At 39.4% G+C, this 22,534-nt stretch overlaps 1 protein-coding gene across 3 annotated transcripts in view; it reads right to left on the reverse strand.

Annotated features, from left to right (window-relative positions):
• The window catches only part of LOC115154949 (beta,beta-carotene 9',10'-oxygenase), a 110,864-nt gene that overhangs the window by 65,579 nt on the left and 22,751 nt on the right, over nt 1-22,534 (reverse strand). For 2 of the 3 annotated variants that reach the window (XM_029701682.1, XM_029701681.1), the window contains exons 3-5: nt 22,193-22,404; nt 11,582-11,697; nt 11,281-11,383 (exon numbers count right to left, since the gene is read on the reverse strand). In XM_029701682.1, coding sequence (XP_029557542.1) covers nt 11,281-11,383; nt 11,582-11,697; nt 22,193-22,404 — 431 coding nt within the window. The remainder of the gene's footprint in view (nt 1-11,280; nt 11,384-11,581; nt 11,698-22,192; nt 22,405-22,534) is intronic. The other variant, XM_029701683.1, reaches the window with a different exon arrangement.

The raw sequence follows: 22,534 nt of genomic DNA on the forward strand, positions 1-22,534 counted from the left end.
CCAAATGCATAATGAGTGCTCTAACTCCCCCTTGTGGTGGTCTGGAGCAATGAAGCCATGACGCTGGGTACCTCTAAGTCCTGCAGTGTAAGCTCAAACTTTTAAAGGAGGAACCACTGTAGGTCCACCCCATGTTTTGCTCCACAAAAACATCTGATGAAAGCCATTCATATAGTCTTAATCAAAGCCCTTGAAGATGTTAAAGCAGAGCTGGTCACTCAGCTAACCCAGGAAATAGGGAGCTCCATTAGGAAAGAAATACAAAGTGGCAGGTCCAGCATTCATGAGCCACCAGTAATTACGGAGAAACTTATCACTCAGAGTCAGCAGGATCATCACTCAGAGTCAGCAGGATATGTAGACCTCAGTAAAATCAAGTTCATCATTCAATCAGACGTGAAGGAACTTCCTACATATAGAGGAGATGGTACAGACAAATTCTCCATTCATGAATGGGATGAGTTGATGAGAATATATTTGAAGAGGAAGGTGCCATCTTTCCCCTCTCAGCCCTTCAGGTGTAGGGAATGGAGGGTTTGTGGCTCAACAGATCACTCCACTGATGCACTGTAGACATGATAACCTGTGCCACTGATGCTTTCGCCAGATCATCGTAAATCAAATAGTCCAAAACAGGAGGAACGCTATGCCAATCTTGGCTGTGAGAGACACCCAACACAGCAGCAGAGAAACCCACCACTTCAGCAACCGTTAAACTGACACGCCTACAGGTGAAGGGGGGATGTGGGTGTTCAACTGTCTGCCCCTAAGAAAGAATCCGATGATCTCGAGAAAACATATGAGATGTTGTGCTCTGATGCAAAAGGAGAGAAAATTGTTATGTTAGGTTCACAAGAGGTTGAGGCTTTTTCAGATTTGTTTTACACCTCTGTGTCTGTACATGGGAAAGTGCAGCTTAAGGGCATGATTGACACTGGGTTTATGGCCTGTACATTGAGTGAACATGCTGAGCAGAGACTTTTGGAAGCAAGTGCCTTTCCTCAGCATTATCAGCCTCCTAAAGAGTTAGTGTTAGTGGGTTGTGGGGGGAAGAAGGCCTCACCAAAGATTTTCTATGATTTGGAGATGCAAATCTATGGGATTGATGTTAACCTGTTAGGGTATAGGGGGCAGTATTTTCACGGCTGGATAAAAAAATGTACCCGATTTAATCTGGTTACTAATCCTACCCAGTAACTACAATATGCATATACTTATTATATATGGATAGAAAACACCCTAAAGTTTCAAAAACTGTTTGAATGGTGTCTGTGAGTATAACAGAACTCATTTGGCAGGCAAAACCCTGAGACAGATTCTGACAGGAAGTGGATACCTGATGTGTTGAATTGACTTTAAGCCTATACCATTGAAAAACAAAGGGAAGGAGGAATATTTTGGCACTTCCTATTGCTTCCACAAGATGTCCCCAGCCTTTACAAAGTGTTTTGAGTGTTCTACAGTGAGATCTGACTGAAGAAGAGCGTTGGAACGGCGATGGCCCATTAGACACCTGGTGCGCGAGTTGATGGTGGGTACTCTCATTCCGAAACGTTTTAAAAGAGAACCCAATGGTCCGCCTTGAATTTTATTCATGTTCTGGTTAAAAAAGGCCCTAATGATTTATGCGATACAACGTTTGACATGTTTGAACGAACGAAAATATATTTTTTCCGTTCTTGAAGTGAAGTGAAGTCCGGCTGGCTTAGATCATGTGCTACAACACGGAGGTTTTTGGACATAAATGATGAGCTTTTTTGAACAAAACTACATTCGTTATGGACCTGGGATTCTTTGGAAGTGACATCTGATGAAGATTATTTACATAGTATTTTCGATTTTAGATCTCTCCAACATGGCGGTTAGTCTGTATCGCAATGCGTATTTTTCTGGGCGCAGTGCTCAGATTATTGCAAAGTGTGATTTCCCAGTAAGGTTAATTTTAAATCTGGCAAGTCCATTGCGTTCAAGAGATGTAAATCTATAATTCTTTGAATGACAATATAATATTTTACCAATGTTTTCTAATATTAATTAATTATTTTGTTGTGATGACTTGACTGCCGGTATTGGAGGGAAACGATTTCCTGAACATCAACGCCATAGTAAAACACTGTTTTTAGATATAAATATGAACTTGATAGAACTAAAAATGCATGCATTGTCTAACATAATGTCCTAGGAGTGTCATCTGATGGAGATTGTAAAAGGTTAGTGCATAATTTTAGCTGATTTTATGGTTTTGGTGACGCCTGTCTTTGAATTGACAATACAATACACACCGCTATTGTCAATGTACTCTCCTAACATAACCTAACTTTATGCTTTCGCCGTAAAACCTTTTTGAAATCGGAAAACGTGGTTAGATTAAGGAGATGTTTATCTTTCAAAGGGTGCCAGATAGTTGTATGTTTGAAAAACTTGAATTTTGACATTTATTTGGTTTCAAATTTGCCGCTCTTGAAATGCACCTGCTGTTGATAGGGTGCGCCACGGGTGGCACGCTAACGTCCCACATAGCCCCAAGAAGTTAAAGTGCCCACCCTATTTGTTCCTGGACAGCGTGATGATCTTCTACTGGGATCGAATGTCATCAAGCATATATTGGATGAGATGACGGGCACAGACAAATACTGGAAGCTAGTCAACAACATTGATGGCCAGACTCACTCACCAGTGTGTCACAAGATGGAAGGGAGAGGAAGTTGATGGCAAGATTTAGACCGTGAAGCTCACTCAAGCTGTGACTATATTTCCGAAGACTGAACACTTAGTTTGGGGTAAATTACCTAAAAATGTGGCTTTGTCTCCAGGCAGCACTGTAATAGTCGAGCCTACCAGGTCAAAGGTCATGCCCAGAAACATACTTGTGGGTAGAGTTATTACGCTCATGACAGCTTGAGAGCAGAGATTAAGATGGCGCCAACAGAGATGGTCACCTCGCTTCGCATTCTTAGGAAACTATGCAGTGTTTAGTTTTTTATGTATTACTTCTTACATTGTTACCCCAGGATATCTTACGTCTTATTACATATAGAGAGCTATTGGATATAAGAGCAGAGTCAACTTACCAAAATTACGACCAGGAATACGACTTTCCCGAAGCAGATCCTCTCTTTGGACGGGTCTCTTCTGGTCAGGCTTCGTAAACGGAAACATCGCTCACCACTCCTGAGTATACTACTCGCCAATGTCTAGTCTCTTGACAACAACGTAGACGAAATTTGAGCAAGAGTTGCCTTCCAGAGTGACATCAGAGACTGTAACATTCTCTGTTTCAAATAAACATGGCTCTCTCGGGATATGTTGTCGGTATCGGTCCAGCCACCGGGCTTCTCCATACATCACGCCGACAGAGATAAACACCTCTCTGGGAAGAGGAAGGCTGGGGTGCATGCTTTATGATTAAGAACTCATGGTGCGATCATAACAACACACAGGAACTCAAGTCCTTCTGCTCACCCGACCTTGAATTCCTTACAATCAAAAGAATTCTTGTCAGTTATAGTCACAGCTGTGTACACCCCCCCCCCCTCAAGCGAACACCAAGACGGCCCTCAATGAACTTCACTGGACTCTATGTAAACTGGAAACTATATACCCGGAGGCTGCATTCATTGTAGCTGGGGATTTTAACAAAGCATGTTACCTCAAAGCATGTTACCTCAAATCAAATCAAAATCAAATAAAATGTATTTATATAGCCCTTCTTACATCAGCTGATATCTCAAAGTGCTGCACAGAAACCCAGCCTAAAACCCCAAACAGCAAGCAATGCAGGTGTAGAAGCACGGTGGCTAGGAAAAACTCCCTAGAAAGGCCAAAACCTAGGAAGAAGGTTTTTAAAAAAATAAGTAAAAAAAAAGAAAAACGTTTTTACCTAAATTTAATCAGCATATTAACTAACTTCCGCGATGCATACAAAGCCCTCCACCGCCCTCCCTTTGGCAAATCCGACCACGACGCCATCTTGCTCGTCCCGGCTTATAGGCAGAAACTCAAAAAGAATGTATACTAGTGACGAGAACCATTCAACGCTGGACTGACCAATCGGAAGCTATGCTCCAAGATTGTTTTGATCATGAGGACTGGAATATGTTCCGGTCAGCCTCAGAGAACAACATCAACCTATACGCTGACTTGGTGAGTGTGTTTATAAATAAGTGCATTGGAGATGTCATAACCACTGTGACCATTAAAACCTACCCTAACCAGAAACCATGGATGGATGGCGGCATTAGCAAAAAAGTGAAATTGCGATCCACCGCATTTAACCATGGAAACCAGACAAATCGCATAAAAATTGATTTTAAACAGTGTTTGACATGCTTCGAAGTACGGTAATGGAATATTTTGAAATTTTTTGTCACGAAATGCGTCGGGCGCATCACCCTTCTTTACCCTTCGGATAGTGTCTTGAACGCACGAACAAAACGCCGCTATTTGGATATAACTATGGATTATTTGGAACCAAACCAACATTTGTTATTGAAGTAGAAGTCCTGGGAGTGCATTCTGACGAAGAACAGCAAAGGTAATCAAACTTTTCTAATAGTAAATCGGAGTTTGGTGAGTACCACACTTGGTGGGTGTCAAAATAGCTACTCAGAATATTGCAAAATGTGCTTTCACCGAAAAGCTATTTTAAATTCGGACATAGCGAGTGCATAAAGGAGTTCTGTATCTATAATTCTTAAAATAATTGTTATGTTTTTTGTGAACGTTTATCGTGAGTAATTTAGTAAATTCACCGGAAGTGTGGGAATGCTAGTCACATGCTAATGTAAAAAGCTGGTTTTTGATATAAATATTAACTTGATTGAACAAAACATGCATGTATTGTATAACATAATGTCCTAGGATTGTCATCTGATGAAGATCATCAAAGGTTAGTGCTGCATTTAGCTGTGGTTTGGGTTTATGTGACATTATATGCTAGCTTGAAAAATGTGTGTCTGATTATTTCTGGCTGGGTACTCTGCTGACATAATCAAATGTTTTGCTTTTCATTGTAAAGTCTTTTTGAAATCGGACAGTGTGGTTAGATTAACGAGAGTCTTGTCTTTAAAATGGTGTAAAATAGTCATATGCTTGAGAAATTGAAGTAATAGCATTTCTAAGGTATTTGAATATTGCGCCACGGGATTATACTGGCTGTTGAGTAGGTGGGATGATTTCGTCCCACTGGCCCTAGAGAAGATAACATAATGTACTAGGAGTGTCATCTGATGATCATCAAAGGTTAGTGCTGCATTTAGCTGTGGTTTTGGTTTTAGTGACATTATAAGCGTCCCACCTAGCCCATAGAGGTTAAGCTCTCTGGTGTCCAAAAGTCAAGAACCCCGGCATATCACCCAATGGGGAATGGAGCGACTGAACGCTTCAACAGGACTTTAGGCAGCATGCTCAGGAGGCTACCCCTGAAAATCAAAGAACATTGGCCTTAACAAATCTAGTCATTGACATTTGCCTACAATGCCACTGTTCATGAGACTACGGGCTATGCTCCATTCTTTCTCATGTTTGGTAGGATCCCTCAGCTACCAGTGGATGTGATGTTCCACAATGTCTTGGACGACTCCAGTGTTGTGGATTGCAACAAGTACATTGAGACTCTGATCACTGGGCTGAAGGAAGCTATGAGTGTTGCCGAAGGCACACTGATAGCAGACACATGCACATTTGTGGCCTGCTGGAGGTCATTTTGCAGGGCTCTGGCAGTGCTCCTCCTGCTCCTCCTTGCACAAAGGCGGAGGTAGCGGTCCTGCTGCTGGGTTGTTGCCCTCCTACGGCCTCCTCCATGTCTCTTGATGTACTGGCCTGTTTCCTGGTAGCGCCTCCATGCTCTGGACACTACGCTGACAGACACAGCAAACCTTCTTGCCACAGCTCGCATTGATGTGCCATCCTGGATGAGCTGCACTACCTGAGCCACTTGTGTGGGTTGTAGACTCCGTCTTATTACATTATTTGGTTACAACACTGAAGAAGATGTCTACAGGAGGGCGCACCGGGCTACACAATGAAAAGTTGACAGGCACGTATTTTTTTTTATATTGGAAGGCTAGCCAACTAGTCAACTGTCTAGTAAACGCTTCGGATACGAGGGTGGTGTCTCTTTTTTGAACAAAATTAAATGGATATACCTTGTAATTGAACAAAATAGTAAAGTGGCCCAAAACTGGGGACCGTATGCCGACAATACGGGAGGTATATTTTTTGCTGAAGCGCTTATCAAAAAGCTTATAGTAATAGTATTTCCACTGAAATGTCAAACATACTAATTGCTAACCTGTTAGCTAACATTTTTACGACACCAATAATCACAAAACATTGATGGCTTGATCACAAGATAAAGGTGGCATCCTATGACGGTGCCACATTGAAAGTCACTGAGATTTTCAGTAAGGGCATTCTATTGCCAATGTTAGGCTATGGAGATTGCATGGTGGTGTCCTTGATTTTATACACCTGTCAGCAAAGAGTGTGGCTGAAATAGCAGAATCCACTAATTTGAAGGGGTGTCCACATACTTTTGTATATACAGTATCTCTAGCTTAATCTGACTGATTTAGTTGGGGATTTTTTTATTATGTTACTTAGATTGACCCACCGATGCGTCAATCGACTCAATGGGGTTTTAATGCATTTTTCGCTAATAAATGATTGGGCGGGATTTGATTGGTTCTCTCAAATGTATTTTTTTCCTCTGGGTTGAGACCTCTTATTGTTTGGATTTGAAAGTCATAGAAGGGGCAGCGCTTAGGGGCTGTGTGTGGCTGTGGGTGTTTGAGTGAGGAGAGCCAACAAATAAAAGCACAGCCCCCTTTATTATCAACGCATGGTGCCGACAATATCAAAGAGCCATTTCAGACTCTGAAGTCAAGAGGACTTCAAGAATTAGGTGTTAGCCAGACCATTGATTAACTGCAATGGAGAAGTAATTGTTTGTCTGGCTACAACATAACACAATTTGAAGTCATATGGGGCAGTCTTACAAGCATTAGAAACAGCATTGTGTGTAAATACGGTGGGAGCATGTGGATCTGAGCAAGTGTGACGTCATTAATGTTTGTGGATATGTGCAGTTTTAATGTTAAGTTGTCTATTTTTTTGTATTTTTTTTAAGTAAAATAAAATATTACCATAAAAATGTAATTGTCTACTTTACTACAGATTGCTCATGACTTCTACCTTTCAAAACTGGACTGCTCGGGAAAACTCACTCGGTCTTCAAGGACAAAAAAACTTTCCTTTGCCAGCCCAGAGAGAAGCAGGCCCAGATATTCTTTCCGAAGTGCAGGTATAGTTTGAAATGACCCTGCTGGTGGTGCCGCAGATGCTCATTTATTTTTAGCCTCAAACAATAAAGATATTCACTAAACATTCTTCTCTCCAGATACATGTGACATCGCTTTAAGATATCTGCCAGTGGTCCTCCCAACACCAGTACAAGATAGGCAGGAAGACATTCTGATCCAGCGTCAATGAGACCAGAAAGTCCTCCATTGACTTACTTAGCCTGTACGTTTAAATAGTGACTAGGCATAGAGAGATTGATGGGAAATTAGATGATGGCATTTTGTAATACTTGAACGAAGGAACAGCATTCCAAAATCTGTTTCTCATAACTGCACACTCTAAGACATTAGGTAGGTTTCCATCCAATTTGTGACAGATTTTCATCCGAATATTCTAAAATCTGCATTAAACTATATGCGCATTTTCCCATTGGAGATGTTTCCAGCAAACAGACTTTCTGTGGATAAAAGGCTGTGTGAGCGTGATGAAGTAGTGCACGTAAAAATAACTTTTGTCGTTAAATCCCCCCCAAAAAACAAGTTCAATGGGTTTCCATTGCATTTTCAACTGTACTGATGGTTTTGTCACAAACTGCTACGTTATATAGCAAATACGCCCATGCGCTCTAGCCAACAGCTCGCACATACAGTGCATATGGAAAGTATTCAGACCCCTTCCATTTTCCCAAATTTTTTTTACGTTAAAGCCTTATATAATAAAAGGGATTCAATTAAATGTTAAATTAATTAAATTATTATTATTATTTTTTTATCCACAGTCAACTTAGTGTATGTAAACTTCTGACCCACTGGGATTTCAAGTTCTGGTGATGAATCATGCATTCTGATTCTTGAATACATTGTAATGAACACATTATGTTTGTCAAATATTCTTTTGAAGGTTGTACTGATTATGATGAGCTAAGCTAATTCCAGCTATGTGCGGAGCCATGTTTGTTGACATACAATGCATTCTGGGTTTCACGTAAACGTCTGTCGGACAAAGATTTTATAACAAAATGTGGTGAGGGAGGGTTCACAGAGTAAACTTCTGGAAGTGAATGATGGGATGGGAATGAAGGTAGACGACACACCCCCTTCAACATGCATACTGCAAACAGACCAAACTAATCTTGTCTTTTCTTTTTATCTTTGGTTGAAGTGAAAAAACAAACATGGCGTCAAGCACAAACTTCCCATCTTCGGATAACTTTTGATTTCTAGAAAGTGTTTAACTGAATTATTTTTATCAATGGTGAGCTCACTCGTGATGTGATTAATTTTAAATACTAATTGCTATTAGCTAGTTCATATTGTAGTTTCTGTCAGTCGAGAGTTATCTAAATATGATCGCTTGTGTTACATCAATTTTTCCTCAGTTAGTGCTAGGACAAACACAGCCTACATTTTCCGGTTTGGATGATTTTGTTATGCTGTAGTTATTTCTGTGAATGTCTGAACATTGCATCGAAAAATAAACTGTTCACATTCAGGACATAACTTTGTAAGGACTGTGTTTGTGCAAAATGTTTCTGTGAAAAAACAGTGTGGCCAGCTCAAATGCTGGACGTTCTAAATAAATCACACCGGTTTGAGCGTACACTGCAGGGACCACTGTAGAATGATCGCACCCGTTTGTTGGTACATGTGTAAAGAGTTATGGATGAACATGGGTTATGCATATTCATAAGTTGTCAGTCTTTTCTTGCAATTATTTTCATCTAGTAAAACAAGTTTTTTTGTTTAACCGCCACCAATATTATTACCTATTTCCTATGTGTTTTCTTGCTGTGTATTCATCCAGTAATACTGTTAAGGAGTGTACGCTTGCAACGGCTGTCTTCGTGAAGAGAGGACCAAGGCGCAGCGGGTTGCGTGCTCAACATTATAATTTATTAAATGTGAACACCAAAAAACAATAAACGACAACAGGAAACATACATAGAGTGAGCTACAGTAGAAACAACATAACACAACATACATAAAGTATTATAATGTAATAAGGCACTTACTTTGATAGAAACACACAAATATCCAAAGTTATTATCATGTAGTAATGAAAACAACAATGAAGGCGAAGTGGGCACCAGTCAGAAAATGTGAAAAAGTTTGTGCAGGTCCTGTTCTGACTGGAGATGGGCAAATGTCTGCATACTTGATCTGCAGAAACAAGGGGGAAGTGCTTGGGGAAGTTTGTCCGCCTCAGTAATGCCTAAAAAATATGAAATGGCCTAATTTTATGTGAATTAATGAGGTGGAACACGTCTCAATTCAAACTGTTGTTAGAAAATAAAACTTGTTAGAAAATAATTTGAAATTGACAAGTTAAAACAGCCTATAAACAAAGCAGGCAGCATGCCTTATGTTGAGGGCTGTCCTGTTGAGTAACGTTCACATTTTGGAACAGTGAGCGCATTCTGACATCACGTGCATAACAAACTCATACTGTGCCGACCGCTAGAGATACTGTGCCGACCGCTAGAGATATTTGGAAGTCTATGTGACAAGGTTAACCCAATGCTGTGTTTGTCCAATGTTAATATTGACCCAGCGCTGGGTTGTAGAAATTACCCAAATTGGGTTATTTTTAAACCAGCACTTTTTTGGGTAACAATACTAATTTAGGAAAAGTGATATGAATTGCCATATTAGGCATAACCCGATTTCTACCTTTTTAGATGCCAAAATATAAATTGTTTTGAGTATCCTAACTGTTTCAGTGCATGCATTCAACAAAGTTTGGACGAAAGATTTCCACAGGGTCGTCATCTCCAAAGTCTACTCAAAAAGGCAATAGTTCTGAATGAACTAGGTTTGATTTAGTTTTAGTTTTTTTAATTATTAAAGTGTTAGTTATTTAAAACTTCCATTGGTTAATCTATTGCTCAGTTATCACTTGGCTCATGTAAATAATTTTGTAGTTGTCCTTTTAAACATCCTAAGGTTGTCACGTCCTGACCATGGTAAGCTGTTATTTTCTATGGTAGAGTAGGTCAGGGCGTGACAGGGGGGTTTATTCTATGTGTTCTATTTCTATGTTAGGTTCTAGTTTTTGTATTTCTATGTTGGTTTGTTTGGGATGATCTCAAATTAGAGGCAGCTGGTCCTCGTTTCTAATTGGAGATCATACTTAAGTAGGGTTTTTCTACCTGGGTTTTGTGGAAGATTATTTTTGAGTAGTTTGTTTCTCCTCTGCGTCGGGGTTTGTTTTGTCTATTCAGTTTGATGTATTGCATAGTTTCACAGAGTAAATAAGTATGTGGAACTACACACACGCTGCACCTTGGTCCTCTCCTTTTGACAGCCGTGACAGAGGTCAACATCCCCATAGTGTTAACATTTCTCTCATGTAAATGTTGTTCCTATATAAAAAGATTAAACAATTTATTTGGCAAATATCCAGTCTGCTATTTTCTTCATTACCATGCTGATGATTTCAAGTTGTATTGGATTTATTTGGATCTGTTAAAGACATTGAATACTTGTTTAGCACATTTAGTATGTTCAGTTTTTTTTTTCTCTGAAGTCATTTCATTTAAAGTTGTTTGGCTTATGTAGATGTCAATGTTATCACACAGTAACAAAAACCTAAACTCATGTTCATATTGTCACTGAGTTTGCAGTTAACAGAATGTTGGCCACAATTTTCCCAGAATTGTTTGCCAGAAGTTGACAAGTTGCCACAAAATTACTGACAAAGTTTGCATAATTTAACTCATTTGCATGTGAAAATATGAGCTTGCGGCAAATTGGCCACAACTGTTTGCTAGAAGCCTGTTTTATCGGTAGAGAAAAGGGAGAGCTTCTCTAGGAGATGATATATATGTAGGCTACATCTCAATCTCAAAAATACCATTTCATGGTGCTCCTTAACCCTATAATTTGTAATTGCTGGCAATTCTTACCATTTAATATGATTTTTCATTGTGCTCCTACATTTTTCAACTTAGGAGCATGTGGAGCTTCTATGTAGACTGACCTTTTCTGCCATAAGAGTTGCCCATGTTGTATGTAGTGCCGTCTGGTTCAGTGTGGGGATGCGCAGTGGCCATATTCACAGCAATAAACTTTGTCCAGTCCACCTGTAGTAGAACAGGTCAGATAAAGTACACAGCAGTTACCAATATGTCAGGTGTCTGGGCACTCACAATCAATGTATATTTCAAACAGGGCATCATTTACGTAAGTCAGTACATTTGTGCAAGGGTATGATTGTAAAATGTGTCTGCTCACTGAGCTCATTGTTTCTTTGGATGTCTTCTCTTATGGCATCACTGCACCTTATTCTGTGTCTCCAGGCTCTCTGGGTCCACCCTGTACATGTAGTTGGTCTCAGTGCTGACAAAGCAGTCTCCCTTGTACTTTACAAAGCTAACACTGGCGTTGTCTGTTGCCTCTGCAGGGAGAGAACAGAAATATAATGTAGAAATTGATCATTCTATTTTGATGGGGGCAACTGCATCTTGTTGCTGTTGATATTTCTTCATTTTATTTTCTGATTTAGACGTGCACAAAAGGAATGGGTGAATAACTTATTAGATTTTTGGACAAGCTCTTTATAAACCTTGGTAAATGATTATAGCCTGTGCATGACTTGCATGGTCAATTAAAGATTAAAGTTGCTTGCAAACAGTCATTTCTGGCAAAGTTATATTTCTGGCAAAGTTGTGTTGCTTGCAAAGACTCCTGTTGCGGCTTGCAAACCCTTGAGAGGAAAAGCCTCCCTTCTTTCCTCCAATCCCCTGTTTAAATGTTACATAACCTTTGACTGTAGCCAAGCCCCTGAGGCCTCAACATAGTTTCCCGGGCATTAGACCAGCTTGAGTTAGTTTGAAGAGGCACATCTCATTGCATTGAGTTTACTTTCTCTGAAATAGTCTTATAAAAACCAGATCTTGAATAAAGTCCTTTGTCACATTCCTCACTGTTAAACAGAAAAGATCAGCAGAATCTACAAACCACACTGGAACTGACTTAATCACCACAGGGATAATTTTGAGATTACACCATGAAATGGCACTGCAACATTGACAATAGGCAGCTTTACATTGCTCCAGGTTTATTCAATGCAATGTCACAGAAAATATAATTGTGACTTGTGTAATGGAAATGGCAGATATATATACTGAACAAAAATATAAACACAACATGTCAAGTTTTGGTCCCATGTTTCATGAGCTGAAATAAAAGATCCCAGAACGGTTCCATACACACAAATAGCTTATTTCTCTCAAATGTTATGCACAGATATGTTCACATCGCTGTTAGTGAGCATTTCTCCTTTGCCAAGATAATACATTCACCTAACAGGTGTGGCATATTAAGAAGCTGAGTAAACAGTATAATCATTACATAGGTGCACCTTGTGCTGGGGACAATAAAAGGCCACTCTAAAATGTGCAATTTTGTCACACAACACAATGCCACAGATGTTTCAAGTTTTGTGCAATTGGCATGCTCACTGCAGGAATGTCCACCAGAGCTGTTGCCAGATAACTGAATGTTCATTTCTCTACCATAAGTCACCTCCAACGTTGTTTGAGAGAATTTAGGTCCAACTGGCCTCACAATCGCAGACCACGTGTAACCATGCCAGCCATGCCAGCCCAGGACCTCCATATCCAGCTTATTCATCTGCGGGATCATCTGAAACCAGCCACCCATACGGCTGATGAAAGTGAGGAGTATTTATGTCTGTAATAAAGCCCTTTTGTGGGGTAGAACTCATTCTGATTGGCTGGGCATGGCTTCCAAGTGTGTGGGCTTTTGGCTGCACCCCTGCCCAGTCATGTAAAATCCATAGATTAGAGCCTAATGAATTCATTGTAATTGACTGATGTCCTTATATGAATTGTAACTCAGTAAAATCGTTGAAATGTTGCATGTTGGGTTTATATTTTTGATCCGTATAGAATAAATTATTTAAAGAACATTCTCTAAACAACATTTGTTTCCGTTCAACAGGGGTGGATTTTTCTTTTGTCAAATTTTCTTTATTGCGACAAATGATGGAAACTGTTTTTCGAATAAATTATGATTGCCGACTCATTTTGATGGTACGCAGGGGCATGTGACGTCACCGCACAATAATGCCCCACTCCACATTGAAATCGAAATGTCTACTGCTTGAAAAATCTATTTTTTTAAATATAAAAGTATGTTTATTTGCAAGACAAGGATTGTCCTGACTTTCAAGAATGCTTGAATTGCTTTGCCTTGCTTTTCCGGTTGGCTGGCAAGTTTCACCATCAAATTAATTCAGATCTACAGGAGTGCAAGTTTCACCATGGAATGGACTGTGCCGATATGTTGGCACATGTTAATTATTAGAATATGGCAAATATTTGTCAATTACAGGATTCTATCTATGCTGGCTTTTGCATGCTCCTGAGAAATTAAATGGATAGGTGGGAGGGCAAACAGGCTGTCACCAATTTCTTAATGCTCAATTTGCCTAAACATGTTACGAACATCGTCAAAAAATCACTGGACATGTTAATAGAAACATAGGTAGTTTGATAGCTGTTAAAATCAGATCCAACAATAATATCAAGGGGTTAGAAATCCAGGGCTTAAAAAGAAAGGAGTCATTGTACGCTGATGTACAATTTAGATCCCTCCAAAACCTCATACAGGATCTAGATACTTTTTCTAATCTCTCTGGATTACAACAAAATTATGATAAATATACTATATTGCGTATTTGATCATTAAAAAAATACAACTTGTTCATTACCGTGTAGTTTACCAATAAAATGATCTGACGGTGATGTAGACATATTCGGTATACATATCCCGAAATAAATAAATTATCTCACCAATACATTTTTATAGAAAGTTAGCAAAAATAGATAAGATCTTGCTACAATGGAAAGAAAAATACATTTCTATTTGTGGAAAAATCACCCTTATTAAGTCTTTAGTCATATCCCAGTTTACCTATTTGGTCTTGCCTACGTCTACCAACCTGTTTTTTAGAATTACATTAGCAAAAATATTCCATTTGATTTGGAATGGCAAGCTAGACACAATGACAAGGGCCTATTTATATAATGAATATGAATTCAGATGGATAGAAATTATTAAATATTAAAGCATTAGACTTCTCACTAAAGGTGTCAGTCATACAAAAGTTATACTTAAATCTTAACTGGTTCTCTAGCAAATTAGTAAGAATGTCTCACCCCATGTTCAAGAATGGCCTTTTTCCCTTTATTCAGTTTGCAACCTCTCACTTTTGGTTATTTGAAAATGACATAATCTCCAAAATATCACAATTTTTAAAACAAGTCATAGAAAGTAGTTTGCAATTTCAGTTTAACCCACCAGAAAAAAAAGAACAAATACTACAACAAATATTGTGGATAAACTCAAATATACTAATAGATAAAAAAAAATTATAATCTTTGTAAATTATATCATAAATAGGACTGGTGGAGTTATGTCACACATGCAGCCAACAAAAATATATGGAAATGTTTGCTCTACCCAAAATCACAACCAAAAATGGCAAAAAATTGCAAAAAAATGACAAAAATGAAAGAGGCAAGTGGAAGGGGGAAAAAGTAAGGAACTTGTCTTTCGGCCCTGCATTAAAGACCAAAATTGGTTCAAGAAAATTGTGATATATAAAAAAGTATACCAGTTCAATTTAAGGATAAAACAAATGTACAGCTGTGACATATAGATTGCAAAATAGTTGGGAAGATATTTTCGATGTACCGATTTCATGGCACATGGTTTATGAACTGATACGCAAAACAACACCGGATTCAAAACTGAAAATTCAATGTAAATTATTATACAAAATTCTTGCAAACAATTGAATGTTATATATATATATATATGAGGGATACAACCTTCCCATCTATAGAGTGATTCTTGCTGCGAAGAGACAGAGTCGTTAGATCATTTATTTTAGTAATGTCCAAACCAGCCCCGTCGCGGATCCCGATGTCTTGCTCCCAGACAAACTAAACAACTTCTTTGATCGCTTTGAGGACAATACAGTGCCACCGACATGACCCGCTACCAAAACCTGCGGACTCTCCTTCACCGCAGCCAACGTGAGTAAAACATTTAAACGTGTTAACCCTCACACGGCTGCCGGAACAAACGGCATCTCTAGCCACTTCCTCAGAGCATGCGCAGACCAGCTGGCTGGTGTGTTTACGGACATATTCAATCAATTCCTATCCCAGTCTGCTGTTCCCACATGCTTCAAGAGGGCCACCATTCCTGTTCCCAAGAAAGCTAAGGTAACTGAGCTAAATGACTATCGCTCTGTAGCACTCACTTTGGTCATCATGAAGTGCTTTGAAAGACTAGTCAAGGATCATATCACCTCCACCCTACCTGACACTCTAGACCCACTACAATTTGCGTACCGCCCCAATAGGTCCACAGACGACGCAATCGCAATCACACTGCACACTGCCCTAACCCATCTGGACAAGAGGAAGACGTATGTAAGAATGCTGTTCATCGACTACAGCTCAGCATTTAACACCATAGTACCCTCCAAACTCCACTCCACCCTGTGCAACTGGGTCCTGGACTTTCTGACGGGCCACCCCCAGGTGGTGAGGGAATGATACAACATCTTCACTCCGCTGATCCTCAACACTGGGGCCCCATAAGGGTGCATTCTCAGCCCTCTCCTGTACTCCCTGTTCACCCATGACTGCGTGGCCATGCACGCCTCCAACTCAATCATCAAGTTTGCAGACGACACTACAGTGGTAGGCCTGATTACCAACAACGATGAGACAGACTACAGGGAGGAGGTGAGGGCCCTCAGAGTGTGGTGTCAGGAAACCTCACACTCAACGTCAACAAAACAAAGGAGATGATCGTGGACTTCAGGAATCAGCAGAGGGAGCACCCACCTATCCACATCAACGGGACAGTAGTGGAGAAGGTGGAAAGTTAAGTTCCTCGGCATATACATCACGGACAAACTGAAATGGTCCACCCACACAGAAGTGGTCCACCCACACGCAACAGTGCCTCTTCAACCTCAGGAGGCTGAAGAAATGTGGCTTGTATCCAAAAACACTCAAACTTTTACAGATGCACAATCGAGAGCATCCTGTCGGGCTGTATCACCACCTGGTACGGCAACTGCTCCACCCACAACCACAAGGCTCTCCAGAGGGTAGTGAGGTCTGCAAAACACATCACCGAGGGCAAACTACCTGCCCTCCATGACACCTACACCACCCGATGTCACAGGAAGGCCGAAAAGATCATCAAGGACAACAACCACCCGAGCCACTGCCTGTTCACCCCGCTATCATCCAGAAGGCGAGGCCAGTACAGGTACATCAAAGCTGGGACCGAGAGACTGAAAAACAGCTTCTATTACAAGGCTATCAGACTGTTAAATAGCCATCACTAACATTGAGTGGCTGCTGCCAACATACTGACTCAAATCTCTATCCACTTTAATAATTAAAAATTGGATGTAATAAATGTATCACTAGTCACTTTAAGCAATGCCACTTTGTATAATGTCTACATTACTCATCTCATATATATATACTGTACTCTATACCATCTACTGCATCTTGCCTATCCCATTCTGCCATCGCTCATCCATATATTTATATGGACATATTCTTATTCATTCCTTTACACTTGTGTGTATAAGGTAGTTGTTGTGAAATTGTTAGATTACTTGTTAGATATTACTGCATGGTCGGAACTAGAAGCACGAGAATTTTGCTACACTCACGTTAACATCTGCTAACCATGTGTATGTGACCAATAAAATTTGATTTGATGTGGCTTGTTTTTGGTCACAGGTCCAGGAATGGCTGAAGAATTGCAACATTTACTTGGAGCAAACTCTGCAGATACTGTAGCACTACTGGGTGATTTGAAAAGTCATAGTCAATCGATCAATAATATAATAATAATTTTAGCAATAATGTTTATCTTTAATTACAATCTGTAGAAACTATGAAAATAGAAAGGTTCAGATATTTTGTGAAACATCACAGCACAGCTGAAAAATATATGGCATATAGAAATCCGAAATGGATGGTGTTAAGAGATAGATGGGAGGGGTTGAATGGAGCTGAAGGGTGGTACTAATAACAACACGAGGACTCGTGTAAAATATACTGTGTCCGTAAAATGTATAAGTTCAGACCTTTTGTGAAACAACAGTTAAAAAAATGCCAAATAATAATCAAACTGGATGGACATCAGAAATAGATTAGAGAGGTTGAGGATAGAGGAAGGACAAGACTAAAAACAAACAAAATATAACTATTGTAAAACAGATTGTGTCCGTAAAATATATATGGTATGCTGGAAGTAGAAGCGTAATTGTTGTTGGTCATTAGTTTAGTCCAATTAGGGGAGGGGTGGTAGGGTTAGTGGAAAATAATAAAGGATTTTTTTAAAAGTTATGTATGTGTATGTATATGCATGAATGTATGTACATGTATGTGTATATAGACAGTTGAATCTGGAAGTTTACATACACCTTAGCCAAATACATTTAAACTCAGTTTTTCACAATTCCTGTCATCTAATCCTAGTAAAAATCCCCTGTTTTAGGTCAGTTAGGATCACCACTTTATTTTAAGAATGTGAAATGTCAGAATAATAGCAGAGAGAATGATTTATTTCAGATTTTCTTTCTTTCATCACATTCCCAATGGGTCAGAAGTTTACATACTGTCAATTAGTATTTGGTAGCATTGCCTTTAAATTGTTAAACTTGAGTCAAACGTTTTGGGTAGCCTTCCACAAGCTTCCCACAATAAGTTGGGTGAATTTTGGCCCATTCCTCCTGACAGAGCTGGTGTAACTGAATCAGGTGTGTAGGCTTCCTTGCTCGCACACGCTTTTTCAGTTCTGCCCAAAAAATGTATGTAGGGTTGAGGTCAGGGCTTTGTGCTGGCCACTCCAATACCTTGACTTTGTTGTCCTTAAGTCATTTTGCCACAACTTTGGAAGTATGTTTGGGGTCATTGTCCATTTGGAAGACCCATTTGCGACCAAGCTTTAACTTCCTGACTGATGTCTTGAGATGTTGCTTCAATATATCCACATTATTTTTGTTCCTCATGATGCCATCTGTTTTGTGAAGTGCACCATTCCCTCCTGCAGCAAAGCACCCCCACAACATGATGCTGCCACCCCCGTGCTTCATGGTTGGGATGGTGTTCTTGGGCTTGCAAGCCTCCCTTTTTGTCCTTCAAACATAGCGATGGTCATTATGGCCAAACAGTTCTATTTTTGTTTCATCAGACCAGAAGACATTTCTCCAAAAAGCACGATCTTTGTCCCCATGAGCAGTTGCAAACCGTATTCTGGCTTTTTTATGGCAGTTTTGGAGCAGTGGCTTCTTCCTTGCTGAGCGGCCTTTCAGGTTATGTCGATATAGGACTCATTTTACTGTGGATATAGATACTTTTGTACCGGTTTCCTCCAGCATCTTTACAAGGTCCTTTGCGGTTGTTCTGGGATTGATTTGCACTTTTCGCACCAAAGAACATTCATCTCTAGGAGACAGAACACGTCTCCTTCCTGAGCAGTATGACGCTGTGTGGTCCCATGGTGTTTATACTTGCGTACTATTGTTTTTACAGATAAACGTGGTACCTTCAGGCATATGGAAATTGCTCCCAAGGATGAATCAGACTTGGGGAGGTCTTGGCCGATTTCTTTTGATTTTCCCATGTGGTCAAGCAAAGAGGCACTGAGTTTGAAGGTAGGCCTTGAAATACATCCACAGGTACACCTCCAATTGACTCAAATGATGTCAGTAAGCCTATCAGAAGCTTCTAAAGCCATGACATCATTTTCTGGAATTTTCCAAGCTGTTTAAAGGCACAGTCAACTTAGTGTATGTAAACTTCTGACCCACTGGAATTGTGATACAGTGAGTTCTAAGTGAAATAATCTGTCTGTAAACAATTGTTGGAAAAATGACTTGTGTCATGCACAAAGTGATGTCCGAACCGACTTGCCAAAACTGTAGTTTGTTAACAAGAAATGTGTGGAGTGGTTGAAAAATGAGTTTTAATGACTCCAACCTAAGTGTATGTAAACTTCCGAATTCAACTGTATATAAACTCAGCAAAAAAAATGTACGTCTTCTCACTGTCAACTGCATTTATTTTCAGCAAACTTAACGTGTAAATATTTGTATGAACATATCAAGATTCAACACTGAGACATAAACTGAACAAGTTCCCCCGACATGTGACCAACAGAAATGGAATAATGTGTCCCTGAACAAAGGTGGGAGTCAAAATCAAAAGTAGCAGTCAGTATCTGGTGTGGCCACCACCTGCATTAAGTCCTGCAGTGCATCTTCTCCTCATGGACTGCACCAGATTTGCCAGTTCTTTCTGTGAGATGTTTACATAATCTAGAATACCCACCCAAATCACACCCTGACCTAACCAAATAGAGAAATAAAACGGCTCTCTACGGTCAGGGTGTGACAAAGCATGGGAAACAGTGTTTAAACCCTTTACAATGAAGATCTGTGAAGTTATTTGAATTTTTACGAATTATCTTTGAAAGACAGGGTCATGAAAAAGGGATGTTTCTTTTTTTTGCTGAGTTTATATGTATGTATGTATGTATGTATGTATGTATGTATGTATGTATGTATGTATGTATGAATGTATGTATGTATGTATGTATGTATGTATGTACAGTACACGTCAAAAGTTTGGACACACCCACTCATTCAAGGGTTTTTCTTTAATATTACTATTTTCTACATTGTAGAATGATAGTGAAGACATCAAAACTATTAAATAAAGCGTATGGAATCGTGTAGTAACCAAAAACGTGTTAAACAAATTAAAGTATATTTTATATTTGAGATTCTTCAAAGTAGCCACCCTTTGCCTTGATGACAGCTTTGCACACTCTTGGTATTCTCTCAACCAACTTCATGAGGTAGTTGCCTGGATTGCATTTTAAATAACATGTGTCCTTGTTAAAAGTTAATTTTTGGAATTTCTTTCCTTTTTAGTGCGTTTGTGCCAATCAGTAGTGTTGTGACAAGGTAGGGTTGGTATACAGAAGATAGCCCTATTTGGTAAAAGACCAAATCCATATTATGGCAATAACAGCTCAAATAAGCAAAGATAAACGGCAGTCCAATATTATATAGCCCTGAATTACATAAATTATATAAAATACACACATCAAAATATAATATATACAAAATGCAAGCAGAAAAAAAGAAACAAAGTCATAAAAACAAATACATTCATCAGTAATAAGGTCTTCAATCAGCTTTCTGGATTGTCATAGAGGTACCATTTTGAAGATTATTTGTGGAACAATGTAAAAGGAATCTAAAAACTGATCTACGTAACTCAAAGGAATTTCCAGAGTAAGCCATCCCTGAGACCGGGTGTGGTAACTCGTATGTCTAAAGTTTAGTACTGATGTGGGACTTTTTGTAAAAGTGCTTTATAAATGAAAACATAGCAATGTATCAACCTACGTGACATCAAAGAGGACCAACCAATATTGTCACCCGTAATAAAGCGCAGTCCGCTATGATAAACTGCATCTAACAGCTTTAATGAAGTGGCAGCTGCGTTCATATAGATAATGTCGCCATAGTCTAGGACCGATAGGAACGTTGACTGAATAATCTGCTTTCTACTATTTAGTGAGAAGCAGGACCTATTTCTATAGAAGAGGCACTTTTCTTCACCACTTTCTTAACTAACTCATCAATATGCTTTTTAACTATGCAAATGACCAGCTATTTATAGCACAGTCACGATCAATATGGACAACATCCAAAGTACTTATGCTTAAATCATCAGACTTATTTTTATGTGCTCTAGAGAACAACATATACTTAGTGTTACCTGCATTCAGTGCTATCTTCAGGTCAATAATGTTATTCTTCAATACAATGAAGGCAGAATTTTTGTAGTTCAGATAGAGCCTGGTCAACCGTGGGGGCGACGGCATTCACAACAGTATCATCGGCATACAAGTGCAGCTAAAAAAAATTGACAGACATGTCGATATTCTTAATGTAAAGGAAACCTGATTTAACACCATCAGTAGATATACATTGTGTTCTACCTGTCATGTAATTCTTAACTCCAGACATAAAAGAGCACGTATGTATAGATTGTTTGCATGTAGGTAGGCCTACCTTTCACACTTCAATCCTCGCCTTTGGCCGGACCGGGTTTAAACTTCTTCCGTTTCATTTATTTGTATTTATTTGTTTTTGCTGATTGAGGGTAATGGTTATTGCTTGGATAACTGTATCTACTATTATGTATTGATATTTTAATTTCTTAATATGTGGTGCATACTGCGCATAACACTAGATGAATAATTGTACGAATCATTATAATGTTTGTTTAACAATGTGTCAATTAATCCTGTAAGGGATGGGTTGGCAACTGTCGATTTGACTAAATAAAAGTATCTGCTTCATAGGGAAGGCTAGACAGTATACGTAATATCTGCATGATCCACATGGTCTAGTTTCTGAAGTCTGGTGTGGAGTTAACTCAGTTTAGACATAGTATGTGCATCCTGTACTTGTTGTACATTGACCCTGACATCACCCTGAGCTGCAATGCATGTATAGCCTACATTTACTTTAGGAGTGAAGACATAGACACTGAATGGTACAACAACACACCGAGTAAGTTATGTCTTTGTCTAAAAGCTAGAATTTTTGAGGAAATCAGGAACCGGTCAACTACTATGCAATTGCAAAACTATGATGAAATGTATAATGACAATGCTGTTACCGTATTAATTAAAGTTACTAGGTGTAAGTGCAACTGTAAAGTGTTGCTCAAAATATCATTCGTAAAGCTGCTTGGTTTATATCCACCCACTCTCCACTTTCTCTGTGACTGACTCACCTATCATCTCGAAACGAGAGAGGAAACGCAGGAAGAAGTTCTTGCAGGGGTCAGGCATGGCCACCGTGCCGAACTCTGACACCATGATGCGGTCCCTCTCGCTGTTCTTCTTGTAGGCATCACTCTGCAGGAAACGACTCCTATAGGTCACCTTGCCATCCTCAATCTTAAACTGGTGCAGCATGGCCATCCCATCAAACCAGTGGTTGTAGCTGAAGAATAAAGGACAGTGGGGATAGGTAAGGGCAAGGGAAAGTGCTAAAATCCCCTAAGATTGATGTCTGCGCCCCTGCGTAAATCTAATTAGCATAATAAAAATATCCCAATAAAAATCTGCCAATT

The sequence above is a fragment of the Salmo trutta genome, chromosome 19, assembly GCF_901001165.1.
Source record: "Salmo trutta chromosome 19, fSalTru1.1, whole genome shotgun sequence".
Classification (NCBI taxonomy): domain Eukaryota; kingdom Metazoa; phylum Chordata; class Actinopteri; order Salmoniformes; family Salmonidae; genus Salmo; species Salmo trutta.